This window comes from Aspergillus brunneoviolaceus (genome assembly GCF_003184695.1).
Source record: "Aspergillus brunneoviolaceus CBS 621.78 unplaced genomic scaffold BO95scaffold_69, whole genome shotgun sequence".
Taxonomy (NCBI): domain Eukaryota; kingdom Fungi; phylum Ascomycota; class Eurotiomycetes; order Eurotiales; family Aspergillaceae; genus Aspergillus; species Aspergillus brunneoviolaceus.
The window spans coordinates 167,107-182,303 of NW_020290799.1; the positions used below are offsets into that span (position 1 = coordinate 167,107).

The 15,197-nt window shown below is 54.3% G+C and overlaps 5 protein-coding genes across 5 annotated transcripts; 3 read left to right on the forward strand and 2 right to left on the reverse strand.

Annotated features, from left to right (window-relative positions):
• Nucleotides 1-268: 268 nt before the first annotated feature.
• BO95DRAFT_484978 (uncharacterized protein) lies at nt 269-2,741 on the reverse strand (the record flags this gene model as incomplete). The annotated part of the gene is made up of 6 exons (XM_025590379.1): nt 2,388-2,741; nt 2,005-2,280; nt 1,640-1,945; nt 1,280-1,585; nt 846-1,190; nt 269-439 (listed from the first exon to the last, which is right to left on the reverse strand). Exons 1-6 carry the CDS (start codon nt 2,664-2,666, stop codon nt 269-271), a joined length of 1,683 nt encoding a protein of 560 aa, XP_025438672.1. The 5' UTR covers nt 2,667-2,741.
• A 1,671-nt stretch (nt 2,742-4,412) lies between these two features.
• BO95DRAFT_504779 (tannase and feruloyl esterase) lies at nt 4,413-6,489 on the forward strand (the record flags this gene model as incomplete). The annotated part of the gene is made up of 10 exons (XM_025591133.1): nt 4,413-4,727; nt 4,835-4,916; nt 4,954-4,962; nt 5,056-5,138; nt 5,171-5,258; nt 5,357-5,485; nt 5,563-5,826; nt 5,864-6,100; nt 6,146-6,149; nt 6,194-6,489. The coding sequence occupies exons 1-10, from the start codon at nt 4,426-4,428 to the stop codon at nt 6,487-6,489; spliced, it is 1,494 nt and encodes a 497-aa protein (XP_025438673.1). The 5' UTR covers nt 4,413-4,425.
• A 696-nt stretch (nt 6,490-7,185) lies between these two features.
• BO95DRAFT_504789 (flavoprotein WrbA) lies at nt 7,186-8,194 on the reverse strand. Its single transcript, XM_025591134.1, has 4 exons — nt 8,136-8,194; nt 7,971-8,056; nt 7,446-7,848; nt 7,186-7,314 (listed from the first exon to the last, which is right to left on the reverse strand). The coding sequence occupies exons 1-4, from the start codon at nt 8,160-8,162 to the stop codon at nt 7,213-7,215; spliced, it is 618 nt and encodes a 205-aa protein (XP_025438674.1). The 5' UTR covers nt 8,163-8,194; the 3' UTR covers nt 7,186-7,212.
• Nucleotides 8,195-9,988: 1,794 nt separating this feature from the next.
• On the forward strand, nt 9,989-12,075 carry BO95DRAFT_504795 (GMC family oxidoreductase; the record flags this gene model as incomplete). The annotated part of the gene is made up of 3 exons (XM_025591135.1): nt 9,989-10,331; nt 10,415-11,635; nt 11,729-12,075. 3 exons carry the CDS (start codon nt 9,989-9,991, stop codon nt 11,935-11,937), a joined length of 1,773 nt encoding a protein of 590 aa, XP_025438675.1. The 3' UTR covers nt 11,938-12,075.
• A 740-nt stretch (nt 12,076-12,815) lies between these two features.
• Nucleotides 12,816-14,693, forward strand: BO95DRAFT_371533 (MFS transporter; the record flags this gene model as incomplete). The annotated part of the gene is made up of 3 exons (XM_025582964.1): nt 12,816-13,148; nt 13,213-13,896; nt 14,001-14,693. 3 exons carry the CDS (start codon nt 12,816-12,818, stop codon nt 14,691-14,693), a joined length of 1,710 nt encoding a protein of 569 aa, XP_025438676.1.
• Between the last annotated feature and the right edge of the window lie 504 nt (nt 14,694-15,197).

A 15,197-nucleotide genomic window follows, 5' to 3' on the forward strand; every position in this document is an offset into this window, starting at 1 on the left:
AGACGAAGATAACCGGGTTATGTGATCCCCTCATGCCCCAGCGAAGCAGAGCAGAACTGTAGAAGAATCAAGGTCTGCCTCCACACACACGACGCCGTCAGTTACACAACTTGCACTGCGTTATGCGATGCAAAGCATCATAACTTTTTTTTTCCATTTCAAGTAACCCCATACCATATCATCATTTGACGAAGGACACAGGTCCAAGCCAAGAATAGCAAACATCACCCACCGCATGTCCAGGTACAGCACAACACAGTTCAATATCTCAACAACAACACCCGGATTTGTCTTTGTCCAGACAGACACCAAAGTCAACACCGTTCCCAACCCGCCAGAATTTTGTACCGTATCGAGTCCAACGCAAACACATGATGAATTCCACGGTGACGCTGACGCTGACGCTGACGCTGACGATCGAGGGAAAATACGGATGCCCCTATGCCCAGGCAGGTATGTTAGCATACTGTCATCCTCAAACTCCCCCCAGTGTTAAACCCTCCGCGCCTCAACCCCGACCAAGATTCCTTTGACTTACTAGAACCAAGTGTACTATCACCAAGTGGTGAAAACGTGACCAAGTCCAAGTGTCTTTGCCGATGGAACCAATCAGTATGTCACCCCCGACCCCATCCCCGGAGGCAGATCGTTGGGTCCCGAGCCGCAGTAGCACCGGTGGCCGCGCTTGGAGCAGTTGCAATTGGTCCGGATGTGGCCGCAGTAGCAGTGCCGGTATTTGTCGCAGACGCCCCAGCATGGCTTGTATTGCATATGTTAGTCGATATATATGGATTCAAGTAGGTGGTTAGGTGGTGGGTGGATTGGAGGGTAGGGCTGCTGCTTACCTCGCCACGCGCGACGAGCGGAGAGTTTTCAGTTTCGATGCCCACCAGGGAGGTTGCGGTTTCGGTGTCGGTGGCGTCTTCCTCGGGGTTGAGGGGGCTGTCGTCCTGGGGGTTGATTTCGGTGGTGGAGTCCTCAGTCGATGAGGTAGCGGTGTTTTCGATGACCGTATCATCTACCTCCGCCTCGGCCTCGGCCTCGTCACCGGGGAATGTGGGGATGGATTCAAGATCCCGCGGGGGCAGGAAGGGGAAGACGCATTTGCAGCTCTCGCCGGGGATCTGGCAGCGACAGGTCTTGCCGCGGCAGTTGCATTTGTGCTTGCGGCTGCAGGTGCCGTAGCAGGTCTGTTTGGGGGTGGGTTAGTATCTGGTTGTGTGTGGTGGTGGTTTTTCTGTTTTGGGAGAATAAAAGGGGAGGAAAGGGGAGGACGTACTCGCTGGAGGGTGGAGAATTCATCGTTCACGGCGTGCGAGAAACCAGGTTGTGAGGACGCTTCCGCATCTTCGTCTTCGGGGGTGGGGGTGGGGGTGTTGTCATCAGCCACCGGAGTCGCAGGGGTGGTGGTGGTATCGACTGTCTCTGCCACAGCCGCGTCGACATTCTCAGAAAGACCATCATCGCGGCGCCAGTTCTTGCAGTAGCAGGGAGCACCAAGTCGGTGGCAGGGGCAGACGATGTTGTAGGGCCCATGCTTGCAGTGGCATTTGCCGTCCTTGGAGCACATCACCCCGTGGCAGGTCTGCACTCACTCCGCGTTAGTAGCACATTCTAATGGTCCAAGGTAAGAACTGACCGTAGGTTTGGACTCCATGAGCTCGCTGTCGCTGATGAGAGAAACACCGGGGACTGGGGCTGCTGCATCGTCGACATCGTCTGCAGCTTCATCCGCGGCAGGTGTAGCGCTCTCCATTTCATCGGCCGTAGTGCTGTTGACTGAGGTAACGTCCCGAACCGCACGCCACGGCCCCTTGCACTGGCACTTCTCCCCGAGTCTCTCGCATCCACAACGGGCGACGACATCGCGTCCCTTGCACAGGCACTGGTACTTGTCCTTGCAGTTGCCGAGGCACTTGGTGCACTTGCCGTGGCATTGCTGTTTCTGAAAGACTATCAGATTGTGCCGTGGTTATGGGGATATAGAAGGGGGAGGGGGCTTACGCCTTTGTTCGAGAGGATGCTGATGGGTGACGTGTCTTCGTCGGATGAGTCGATGTCTTCAGAAGCGTCGTAAGAGCGGACATTGTCAGAGACGGCCGCATCAGAGGAGCCAGCATCAGAGATATCAGCACCATCAACACCGACATCAGTAACCGTACCCTCATCAACGACAGCATCCTCTACGTCAGCCTCGATCACGTCCCTGGAAGCCAGCGCGTCACGCCCACAGCTGCACTTCTTGCCGGGGGTTTCACAGTAGCAATACACCCGGACGCTCTTGTGCCTACAGAGACACATGTTCGAGGGGGAGCATATGCCCCAGCAGCTCTTCTGGTATAAGTTGGCTTTGTACATGAACATCTTCTCAAAGGCGGAGGACATACAGGCTTGCGATTCGGGAAAGTATCGGCAGAGGAGGTACTAGTAGTCATCTCATCGAGACTGTTGTCAGAGATACCAGTAGTCACCTCAACGAGACCGTTGTCAGAGGTATCATCACCCAAGTCAGAAACAGCAGTGACAAATCCATTTCCAGGGGCCTGGGACGCTTTATCGTCGTCACCAGGAGTAACAACATCGGAAACAAGGCCATAAGAGGTGGCCAGGACAGTCTGCATAAACAGACCAAAGAAGAGTAGGAGTATGAATTTGAAAGAGAGCATCTTGAAGGAAAGACTGGGTGTTTTCAGATGGAAAGGATCGAAAGAGAGGATCAATGATGGATGGGGATGATGAAGGAGAGACGAGAAGAGGAGGATGAATGAAAGAGAGAGAGGATGGTGGGGAAGAAAGAAGGAGGGGGATCGGTGGTGATAGAGGTCATATTTATAGCCCAGTCCGTGAGGATCTAGGGAATCAGTGAATGAATGATGAAGAGATTGCCGGCCGGTTTTGGCACGTTAAGCGAGTTTTACAGTGAATGATGCTGGATTTTTGATATCCGGCTCGCGTTGTTTGCACTTTCTTCCACGGTGTGTCAGTGAGAGTCTTTCAGCTGACATGGGCCATGAGTTGGACCTGCAGGGTGGGACACTGAAGCACAGAAGACGATGGATGGCCTATCGAAGTCGACTTAACTGCGCTGTGGTGTTTCTCTCCAGGATATCGTCAAGAGTAAACCCGAGAGCTACTTTCCTTTAGTGAGTATGGATCAAGACTGGAAGGCAAAGCAGGCAGAACACTTATGAGGTGTCGTCTAATAGCTATAGCTTGTCTAGACGACTATCATGCGCACCATACTGAAACACAATCTTCTAGGTTACATCTCCATCTACCCCCAAGCGTTTGCGAACAACCATCCAAATAATTCATTAACGCCGACAACTTCGCACTCTGTCCAGTATCATGCTCTTCGATACACCCTGTCGAAATGGACCGCCAATCGGGTACTTCCTAAGGCTCCGGTTGCCTTCGATATAGATGCTCAATCGCAAGGTGGCTTTTTTCCCAGATAGCATGAGATCGGTGGATTGAACGTATATGACAGGGGATACGATTAATTGGACATGTCAACTTAGTCTTTGAACAGGGTGATTCTCGGAAGTAATAATACTGTAGTCATCCTGTTCTCTGTTCTTTTAGAGTTTTCTACAACACATAATATTCTCAGACGAATGAACTAATTATTTCTGGACTATTGTTCGTAGGCTCGAAGCCTTAAGCAATAACGGTATGAAATGTTATTTGAAGTTCAAAGAAGGCAGTTCCAGGACTTTACCTAGGTCTTCATAGAACTTATCCATAGTATGCGGTCCGATACCGTACGTTGAAAAGGATACAACTTTCCGCAAAGAATACCCTTTTGTGCAGTGTACCAGGAAGCAGGTATACACACCACAACCAAGGGCAAATTCACTACCTCGTATGAAATCATACCAACCGACCCTCACTTCCCACTCTATCAATACAACTAACTTGCCCCATCCAGGGCTACCTGGGTTGACTGCCCGAGATGATGTCCATCTCTGATGTATGTATATCCACCACGGAAAAAAAACAAGGACCGTGCCATTCCCATGTAGCCATCTGAGGGGAAGCATGCACGGCTTTGCAGCTAGTCTGGCGCAGCTAGACCAGTCTCGAGACCTCAACAGTAACGAGATTCTTGTTCTGGGGCAAAAGCACGGGGGCAAATTGCGGGGTTGCGTGGGGTTTTCGTGCTCTGGCGGCCTGATCAAGCCGAGCTTTTGTGGGACGAACGGGACGAACGGGACGAAACGTATTATCCCCGCATATCTCAGGGCTTCTTTTGCACCATGGTGGGTGAATTTGATATGAGGACCGCGTAATAACTTAACCACCTGGCCCGGACAAAATCCATCGGAGTTCACAAAACCGGATCATAAGTAGTCTCTCCCCTCCTCCCTAGCCTATGTATTGCTTTGCTTCGTGGACTAAGGTAAGATAACCAGGGATTTCACAATGAACAGGTATCTTCGAGCGCTTCTCCCCCTACTTCTGAGTAGTGGAACCGCCCATGCTACTCTGGACTGCGACTGGGATGCTGTAAACTCCCTCCTACCACCAAATGTCAGCCTCTCTTTTGTGACCGCGATGCCCGAGGACGGCACCTTCACAGTGCCCCGAGGGGATACGGGCTGGCCAACCGACCCGATCGATCTCCCCAATCTCTGCGCCATTGGTGCCACCGTGTTGGGAGACACAGCCAACGCTGGCTTTGGCCTCGGTCTTTTCCTTCCCTCCCAATGGAATGGTCGTACGCTGTGAGTGGGCCAACCCTGAACTCATGTTCCCCCTCCCTCCCCCGCCCCTTTCAACACCAAATGGGTACTCTACAGTACGATTTGACGTGGAATCTCTTCACACGCAGGAACATTGGAAATGGAGGCTTGGCAGGAGGAGTGAATTGGGTGGACATGGTACGGAAATCACCCAGCACAGAATCCCAGCCCGTATCATCCCTCACAAATAACCTCCCGAGAGGGATAGGGCACCGGGGTGAAATATGGCCACGCCGTCTTCTCCACGGACACTGGTCACAACAGTACCGCAACCGATGCAAGTTGAGCGTACCAAAACCCCGATTCGCAGGTCAATTGGGGGTGGCGGGCCTTGCACGAGACGGTGATATACGGCAAGCAGATCACCAAGGCCTTCTACGGGACCAGGCCCTCGTTCCGTTCCACTACTATCAACAAGGCTGTAGCACTGGTGGCCGCCAAGGGTTCAAAGAGGCGGAAGCATTCCCGAGGGATTTTGACGGAATTATCGCAGGCGCGCCTGCGTGGTGGACGGTGAGTGCTATGTAACCTGATGAACATTGGCTTTCTCCCCGCCCCGTCTCATCGCTCCTCTCTTCCTCTGACGGCGCCTCCAAAATTAGTCCCTTCAGCAAATATGGCAGTTCTGGGTGGGATACGTGAACTACATTTCGAACATCACCATGATTCCCACGAGCAAATTTGATGTCATCGGCAGGGAAGTGCTGCGGCAGTGTGATGGCCAGGACGGTCTCGTTGATGTGAGTCTCGACTTTTTCTTACACCTAACAGCACGCAAGTCGAGGTACGAGTTCGGGTCACTGGAAAACATGCTTAGACGATCATCTCCGACCCTCTTGGATGCAACTTCAACCCCGAAACGCTGCTATGCTCCTCAGCCGTGACCGATCCCACCGATGCGGAATGTCTGACGGCCGCGCAGCTGCAGACGTTCGACACCCTCAGTCGAGATTTCCGGGCCACAAACTCGACCCTGGTCTTCCCGGCCTGGCTTCGCGGCTCGGAGCACTTCTGGACTCTGAACATCGACGGCGGGGGCGCCGAACATCATCGGACTCGGATACATCCAATACATGCTGGGGTTGGGGCCCGAGTGGGCGTGGCAATCGTTCAACGAGGATGTGATCCAACTCTCCGAGCGGCTCGATCCCGGGCAGGCCGATGCGGCGGCCTACAATCTGAGTGCCTTCTCCCACGGGGGAGGCAAGCTGCTCCATTATCATGGCATGAGCGATGGTGGCATCGCCACGGGGGCCAGTTACTACCTCTACGAGCAGATCGATCGCACTCCCACCCCTCAGGGTGTACACGTGGATAACTTCTATCGCTTCTTTCCTATCCCTGGGATGGGATCAGTGGGATTTTCCCCTCAAAGCTTGGTCAAGGATCCTTGTCCCCAGGCCGGTAACTAACTTGCTCGTCGTTGAACAGGCATTGCCTTGACACAGCCGATTACGTGAACGCTCCGTACTACATCACCGGGATCAGTATGACAACCAACGGGAAGTACTCAGTGCCGAACTTCCACGATGCGAAGCATGACGTCCTGCTGGCGCTGATGGAATGGGTCGAGAATGGCACGGCGCTGGACGCGGTCATCGGGACCGCCTACGCCAATTTTACCACAATGGATGCCATCACGCGCCAACGGCCTATTTGTGCCCATCCCAAGCTGGCCCAGTATCAGGGACGCGGGGATCCCGACCGTCCGGAGAACTGGAGGTGCCAGGCACTGGGTTCCTAGAAGAGAGAGAGAGAGAGAGAGAGGATGGGCTCTTGCAAGGCTCACCAGTGTTGAAGATCGGAACATGACACACAACTAATGGTATTGGGCGTATAAGTGTTAGCTTGCTAACAACTTTGGTCATAGAAGCCCAAGAGACGAAGACCGTGGCTTGGAGAATGACGTCTGTCAGTCTGTAAGCATCAAGATCGTGCTTCGAACTCAGTTGAACCTTGGGAGTTGTGAACCGTTTCCTTCGCCCGATTATTCAACTCTGCGCCAATCTAAAGTCAATTGAACTTAGTTGTAATCTAGGTGGCCAAGGTGGAGTGGTCATGTCGTGAGTACAGTTGTAGTCCACTTTCCTTCGATCCACCCCAATAGCAGACATCTCCTCGGGGTCGTGTTGTTTCAAGCCTCAAATGATGATTACCAGGTATAATCTATAGATATATCAACTATATCAAGCAACTCACGCAAGCCATAGACCATCTCCATGTTCACTATGACCAGACCAGAAAAACCAGGCGATTAAATCATAGTACATTTCGAGGGTAGCCCGCATGGACCCTCTTTCTTTGCTGGCTGAGCTGGCTGAGTCGCCTGAGCACTCCCACCACCACCACCACCACCACCACTACCCCCCTGCTGCACAGTTCCCTCCGGCTGCGTCGTCTTCGCCGTATCTCCCTGCTGCCCCGCAGAAGCCGTCGGGGCCTCCGCCTTAGCCGGACTATCATGTAGTCACGCGAAATTCACACGGGAGAGATGCTCGTAGAACGACTTCCCCTGCGTCTCGGCAATCTGGAGCTCCAACGCCGTCGGCTGGCGGGACCCATCGGCGCCCTAAATCCCATCAACAAGAATCAGCACACAATTCCCAAAGACCCCCTACCACACACACACCCCCCTCTCAACCCCAACCAACCAACCAAGCAAGCAAGAAAGAAAGAAAATAAGAAAAAAAAAAGACATACCGCAAAAGTCCCCGCCCCCCACGCGGACCCGCCATGGATCTCCTCCAGATTCGCCAGCAGCGGGAAGGCCGTCTTGTAGCCGAGCGGCACGTACAGGAACCCGTGGTGGGCGAGGGTGCTCATGGCGGCGATGGCGGTCGACTCCTGGCCGCCGCCCAGCGTGCCCGTCGAGACGAAGAGGCCCGCGTACTTGCCGTAGAACCCGCCGGTCGCCCAGATGCCGCCGGTGCGGTCCCAGAAGGCCTTGAACTGCGCGGGGAAGTTGCCGTAGCGCGTGGGGATGCCGAAGAGCGCCGCGTCGTAGTCGAGGAGCTGCTCCGGTTTCTCGAGGATGGGGACGGCGGTGGATTTGGGCGGTGCGTGCATCTTGGCTAGGACCTCGTCGGGGAGGGTTTCTTTGATTCTGGAGCGGGTGTTAGGTTTGGGGGGTGGGGGTGGGGGTGAGGGTGGGTGGAATGGGGGCAAGGGGCTTGAGGAGGGGGGAATCGTGGGTGTGGTGTTTGTGGGTGGTAGGGGCATGCTTACTGGTAGAGGTCGGCGGTGCCGCCTGCGGATTGGATACCCTTGAGCTCGGCTTGGGCGAGTTTCTCGATGTGGCCGTACATCGAGTACTGGAATCATCATATTCAGTGATTAGTTGAGGTGTGGTTGATGGGAGAAGCCGTTGGTAGGCACGGAAGGGGACCATACATAGACGATGGCAATTCGGGGCGCCATGGTGAAGAGCTTATCTCTGCGAGAGAGAGAGGATTAAGGTACTAGACGTGGGGTAAAATCGACAATGAAGTGGAGGTGGGAATCAATTCACAGATATGTACGGATGTTTTAACTTCTGGGGGCTTCCATCCATGTTAGTGTATACAAAGTGGTGGGTAGTGATATCATGTCCTTCATCACAGGGCGGGGTTGTGGGTGGTGTACATGTACTGCACTCCACACTCCTGCCCCAGGGCGCTCCAACGTGATCTTTTTTTCAAATTCAATGCTTGGTTCCGAGTCACTGGTCCAGAGTCTGGGTCAGATTGTGTGCGTGAGGGCCCTCGTTGCAGCATCGGGAGGGTCCGGCAGTCGAGAACGGACCACAGAATTCACAGAATTTGGGAAGACGTCCTTTCGAGGACGTCACGGTCTTCTGTCTTGGGGCTACGGGCTGGGCCATAATTAGGCTGGATCTAAGCTACATCTATGATGCTGCAGAGGATCTCCATGACGTGGATATCTGCCAAAATGGTGAACCATGGGTCGTGCAGGTTGCATTTGAGGGCCGGTTCCGTGGACTGCGGGTTCCCCTCGGGAATCGTACCACCATCGCACAATTGAGCAACAACCTTTGACCAAGGGGTGGCAAAGGAACAAAAGGAAGAAAAGATAATGAAAAGAAAATATCTACAGCAACATTGCTATGGTCGTCGTAGTATAGGTCGACTGATCCGTGCTGCCGCAATTGCTTTGAGGGGAGACGGCTAGACCCTACCCACGTTGTCACTTCAAATTTATGTTCTAATTCATGAGACGAATGTTCTAATCATTGTAGCATAAGAAGGTTGAGATCTGCTTGACTTGATAGTATTCCATGGCAATTTGCCGCCATGCCCACGCCTAGATCGCATGAGCGTGTCTCACCTTCCCCTGCCCTACTCATTTATACAATATACAACTCAGACATGGATATTGCAGTCATTCCAGTCAGAAACTGCATGCTTGTAAAGATAGCAGACAGGTATGTATGATTGCAGCATTTTTTGGCTCGTGGGCTATACTCATAATAAAATAGGCTTGATGCGATAACAGATACCATCTCGTAATCAAGAATATATAAACCGGTGAGACTGGGGAGAAGCATAGAAAAAAGATACGCGTACTATTTTCTTCAGGCGCTGTGATACGAGAGCGTAGAAAAGGCCCAAATGATGTAGTGGGGAGCTGTTCCTTCCACTTGCACATTTTTCCCCAATACCGACTGATGGTTGTGATTTTGTTATGCATGCTGGTTGATCTGTTATCCTGCAAGTTCCCACTAGTCCAAAATATAGTGTAGAACATTCTAGGATCTTTTGACTAATTTATTTGGTTTTTGCGACGGGCGTTGTGCTCTCGGAAATCTCACCTTTCGGCATGCCGAAGCACTCACAACAAACATGGCCTGAGAAATCGGCATGCCGTGCGGGATTTACACCGGTGTCCCGTCTTGGCCCGGAGACCCTGAGTGATTAATCTTTGACTAAGAACCTCGTAAATCAGTCTGTCAGGTTGAGCAATCACGGCCGGAGACTCTAGATTGGCCAGGTATCATGTCCAGGATCCACTCTTATACGGGGCGTTCCGCGCGGTTGATATTGTTAAGGCTTGATTCAGCAAATGGTCAGTCTTACCAAGCGTGAAGGATGACATTTCGGAGGTGGTGCCTGGTGCCTGCAGATGAGCTTGATAAGGACCCTCGTGCATGTTAGGCACGTGGTCGGGCTCGGGGGTTGTGTATAAAGAGACGGATCTTGACGTCTGATCATGGTGTGTGTCTATCATCACCTCAATCTATCGCCAGGATGCTTCTTCCCTCTCTTGCTCTTGCGGCCTTCTCGCTAGGCGCGGCGGCCAAGTCCCATACTGGCTCGCCCGCTCACTATGATTTCGTCATTGTCGGTGGAGGCACCAGTGGCTTGGTGGTGGCCAACCGCCTCTCGGAGATGAGCAATGTCACGGTGGCGGTCATCGAGGCCGGCGAGTCCGCCTTGAACAACTTCAATGTGTCGAATGTTATGGGCTACAGCACCGCATTTGGTACGCAGGTTGACTGGGCCTACCAAACTGAAAACCAGACCTACGCAGGGGGTCTGCAGCAGACGATCCGTGCTGGAAAGGCTCTGGGTGGTACCAGCACTATCAATGGTAGGCTTGTCTTCTTTCCCTCCAACGCAAACCCAAGTCAGAAAAAAGAACCATGCTGTGTACTGACCAGCTCTCCCGCGCAGGAATGTCCTACACCCGAGCCCAGGACGTGCAGATCGATCTCTGGGAGAAGTTCGGAAACGAAGGTTGGAACTGGGAGACCCTGTTGCAGTACTACAAGAAATCGGAGGGCTTTCAAGTGCCCACCAAGGACCAGATTGCCCACGGAGCCAGTTACAATGCCAGCTACCATGGCCTGCACGGCCCTCTGAAGGTCGGTTGGCCCACCTCCATGACCAACGGCAGCGTCTTCCCCGTCCTGGAGCAGACCTTTGCGAAGCTGGGCGTTGAGTACAACCCAGACTCGGAGGGAGGTCAGATGGTCGGATTCACCGTCCACCCTGACACCCTGGACCGAGAGATGAATGTTCGCGAAGACGCCGCCCGCGCCTACTACTGGCCCTACGAAGCCCGCTCGAACTTGAAGATCATCTCCAACACGCGTGCGAACAAGGTCATCTGGGCCAACACCACCCAAAGCGAGGAGGCTGTCGCTGTGGGAGTCGAGATCACCAACGAGTACGGCACGCAGACGATCTACGCAGACAAGGAGGTCATTCTGTCGGCCGGTGCGCTGCGCTCGCCCGCCATTCTCGAGCTATCGGGCGTGGGCAACCCGGCCCTCCTCAGCAAGCACAACATTCCCTTCAAGGTCAACCTGACCACCGTCGGTGAGAACCTGCAGGACCAGACCAACAACGGCCTCACCTGGGACGGCGTCGACACCCTGACCGGCCTGGCCACCTTCTCCGTCCTGCCCTCGGTCAACCAGCTGTACGGCGAGGACAACGCCACGGCGCTGGCTACCTACGTCAAGTCCCAGCTCGCCAGCTACGCGCAGACCGTTGCCAACGCCTCGCACGGGGCCGTCCAGGCCGCCAATCTCCTGGAGGCGTTCGAGCGCCAGTACGATCTGATCTTCGAGGCGCAGGTGCCCTACACGGAGGTCGTATTTGCCCCAAGCGGACAGTCCTTCGCCATCGAGTACTGGCCCCTGCTCCCGTTCTCCCGCGGCAGCATCCACATCCAGTCCGCCAACGCCTCCGACCTCCCTGCCATCAACCCCAACTACTTCATGTTCGCCCAGGACGCCGAGGCACAGGTCACGGTGGCGCAGTACATTCGCAAGGCGTTGGGGACCGCCCCGCTGAGCGGGCTGGTGGGCGAGGAGGTCTCCCCGGGCCTCCAGATGCTTCCGGCCAATGCAACCAGCGCTACGTGGACCAAGTGGATTGAGTCGACCTGTAAGATTTCCTTCCTTTCAAATCTCTTCTCCTTTGGATGATGGCGATAAGCATAGCCTGCAGCAGTCACCGCTAACCTGACAATGAAATCAGACCGCACCAACTACCACCCCGTCGGCACGAACAGCATGCTGCCCCGCGAGAAGGGCGGCGTCGTCAGCCCCGAGCTCAAGGTCTATGGCACCCGGAACCTCCGCGTGGTCGATGCCTCCATCCTCCCCTTCCAGCTCTGCGGGCATTTGACCAGCACTCTGTATGCGGTCGCCGAGCGGGCTTCCGATATCATTAAGGCAAGCTACTAGACTGAGGAGGTGCAGCAGTGCCAGGACTAGATTGTCCGATTGTTTCGCAGCGCGGAACGGCAAGATCCGTGAAGCATTGAATTGTATTTCCAATTTCGGTGGTCTGGCATGTAACCGATAGGGTTTGAAGCATCGCGCAATGTAGAAGTAGATAGAGGGAAGGGTTGGCTTTGACCCTTCTGGAAAAGAATAGCATAGCATAGATAGATAGATTCAATAGACTAATTCCTTCATTTCCCACTCCTTTGGGGAATACTAAGATACCCTTTTCGTATGATTCTAAGCCATCTCAACTTTGTGATAGGGCGGATACCTAGTAAAAAATTATGGATTTCTAATGTGTGAATGGTGCTCTCCGAGATCGCTACACCGATGGTTAATTCACACTTCGGGTTGACGAACGAAGATTATCCTCATACAAAAGAACATGCATAGAAATATCTGGAATAAGACGCAATTTCTCATCTCTACTACCTAGATAGGAATTTATTGATCAGAGTTTGGGTCGTTCCGAGTACTCCCAAGACAGTGGCCAGGACTTCGCCCGCGGCGTTAAACCTCACCGATGAGAGAGACAAACCCGCCCGGACCGAGCTTGGTGATCCAGATCCAGAGTCAAAAAAGCTTTAACCAGGGTCCAGATACCGCCGCTCTGATGCATTGATGTCACGACCGCCCATCCAACGAATACAATTACTGGTGCGCCCCCTCGCCTCCTCAGCGTGAGTTTCGGCAACGTCATGCGGATTTACGCCCGGCTATACGGATATAGTCACGAAGCTTCACGGGACTCTATAACACGGGCGTCTACTTTGGTAAATGACTGCAAATCCACACCAGGATCAATGTCTTAACTGGCTGGACTGCACACAATCGCCATGATCGAAACGATCCGCGACACCGGGTTTGGCAAGCTGGTGCGTCTGTTCAGCGGCGGCCGGCTTCTGCGCTTCCCCGAGGAAGAAGACCCCTCCATCTGGACCACATACGTCAAAACCTCGGAGGAGACCAAACCCGCGCAATCTGAGATATCGGGCTCGGAGTACGATAGCTATGAAGAAGACCTCGAAGCCTATGGTTTGTACACGGTTATGTCGCAGGCGTCCCGCGTGGGGAGAAGGACGTCCACTGTCACCTCCGCCCCGGCACTGCCCTCATCGGCACAGCGCGGCAGCCCTACCATCATCACTTGGGCGCCGGATGACCCCGAGGTATGGATGCCTTCATACATCACTCTACCCCTAGCACTGAGCCCCTTGCTAATAATACGAACAGAACCCCCAAAACTGGAGCATCCCCAAGAAACTCCTGGTTAGCTCGCAGATCTGGCTCCTCACCTTCGCCATCTACATCGGCTCCGCCATCTACTCGCCGGGAATCCCCTCGGCGGCGCAGCACTTCGGGATCAGCAGCGTGGCCGCAACGCTGGGGCTGACGCTCTTCGTGCTGGGGTACGGGGTGGGCCCGATGCTGCTGTCGCCTCTGTCCGAGCTCCCCGCCGTGGGCCGCAGCCCCACCTACGTGCTGACGCTGGTGGTCTTCGTCTTCTTCAACTTCGGGGTCATCTACGCCCGCAACCTGGGCATGTTCTTGGCCTTTCGGTTTCTGACGGGGTTCTTCGGCTCACCCGCGCTCGCCACGGGCGGCGCCTCGATGGGCGATATCTGGAGTCCGCGGGCCCGCGACTATATGATCGCCGTATGGGGGTGCTTCGCCATCTCGGCGCCCGTGCTGGGGCCGTTGGTGGGCGGGTTCGCGGCCGCCGCGAAGGGGTGGACCTGGACAATCTGGCCGCTGATGTGGGTGTCCGGGTTTACGTTGGTGGTGCTGTTCGTGGGCCTGCCGGAGACGTACGCGCCCAATATCCTCTCGCGGCGGGCGGCGCGCGTGCGCAAAATTACCGGGGATGCGGACTGTGTGTCTGAGTCGGAGCTGGAGTTGCGGAGGGTGAGCAAGAAGGTGAGCCTAATTTCTTTCCTCTAGATCAGAGACAAGTCGAATCAGACCGTGACGCATCACACCCGGAAGCAATCTCTAATGGCATGGTGATGCGGGAACAACAGGACCTCCTCTTCGAAGCCCTAATCCGCCCCTTCCAACTCAGCTTCCTCGAGCCCATCGTCTTCCTCCTCAACCTCTACATCTCTTTGATTTACGGAATCCTCTACATCTGGTTCGAAGCCTTCCCCATCATCTTCGAAGACCTCCACGGCTTCAACGCCGGCCAAAACGGCCTCGCCTTCCTAGGCATTCTAGTCGGCACAATCTGCCTCGCCATCCCGGGCTACTTCTACTGGAAATCCCACTACCAGATCCGCTACCTCGATCGCAACGGCAACCTGCCCCCGGAGGCTCAGCTCCCCTCCGCCTGCGTCGGCGCTGTCTGTCTGGCCTTCTCCCTGTTCTGGTTCGGCTGGACCGGCAACTTCGCGAGTGTGCACTGGATTGTACCCATCCTCGCGTCCGGGCTGTTCTCGGTGGGCGGGTGTCTGATTTTCAATAGCATCTTCACGTACGAGGCGCACGCGTACCCCACGTACGCGGCCTCGGTGCTGGCGGGAAACGACTTTATGCGGTCGAGCTTCGGGGCGGCGTTCCCGCTGTTCGCGACGGCCATGTTTCGCAATCTGGGGGTTGGGTGGGCGTGTACGCTGCTCGGGTGTTTGGCTGTGTTGTTTGTGCCGTATCCGTTTGTGCTGCTCAGGTTTGGGAGACGGTTGAGGTTGGCGAGTCGGTTCGCGAGGCATGATATTTAAAGCTTTTTGTGTTGGGGTAGGCTGGGTGGGGAGGTTAGAGTGGTTTGATTTGTTCATATTTCTTAAAATGAAGGTTTTGGGCTAATGGCAGTACTGATTTGATTCCGGAGAGGTCGGTAGGTGCTATACTATACTTGCGGGTTTCCCGGAGAAAGCTTCGGTCTTAAGCTCTATAGGCGGAAAGTTTACGCCAGGGAAAAGAATGGGAAGTACTGGGCAGCACAAATATGTATTATGCTAGTTGTGTGTGCCTTGTGAGACTGTTTTTTTCGATCCGGGGAGTCTGTTTTCTGAGGAGATTCGGACACAGAGGGCGAAGTAAGACTTAGATAAGCTTGGATCTTGGGGGGGGGAATCTACCTATCGGTTCTGTTGTCATACTAATTGCTCTCTTGTTTGCGATATTATATCCCTGTCGCAGGACGGGCCGTCCTACAGTTCTTCTACTGGGTGGGGGTGGGTACAAGAGACCTAGAGAAGCAAAGGAGCATTTGGGAGTCGAAA

Coding starts and splice junctions, on each gene's coding strand:
- BO95DRAFT_504789 (XM_025591134.1), bottom strand. CDS start 8,162: ATGGCGCCCCGAATTGCCATCGTCTAT. Junction 8,057..8,135: donor CCCGAATTGCCATCGTCTAT/GTATGGTCCCCT, acceptor TGATGATTCCAG/TACTCGATGTACGGCCACAT. Junction 7,849..7,970: donor GGCACCGCCGACCTCTACCA/GTAAGCATGCCC, acceptor CACCCGCTCCAG/AATCAAAGAAACCCTCCCCG.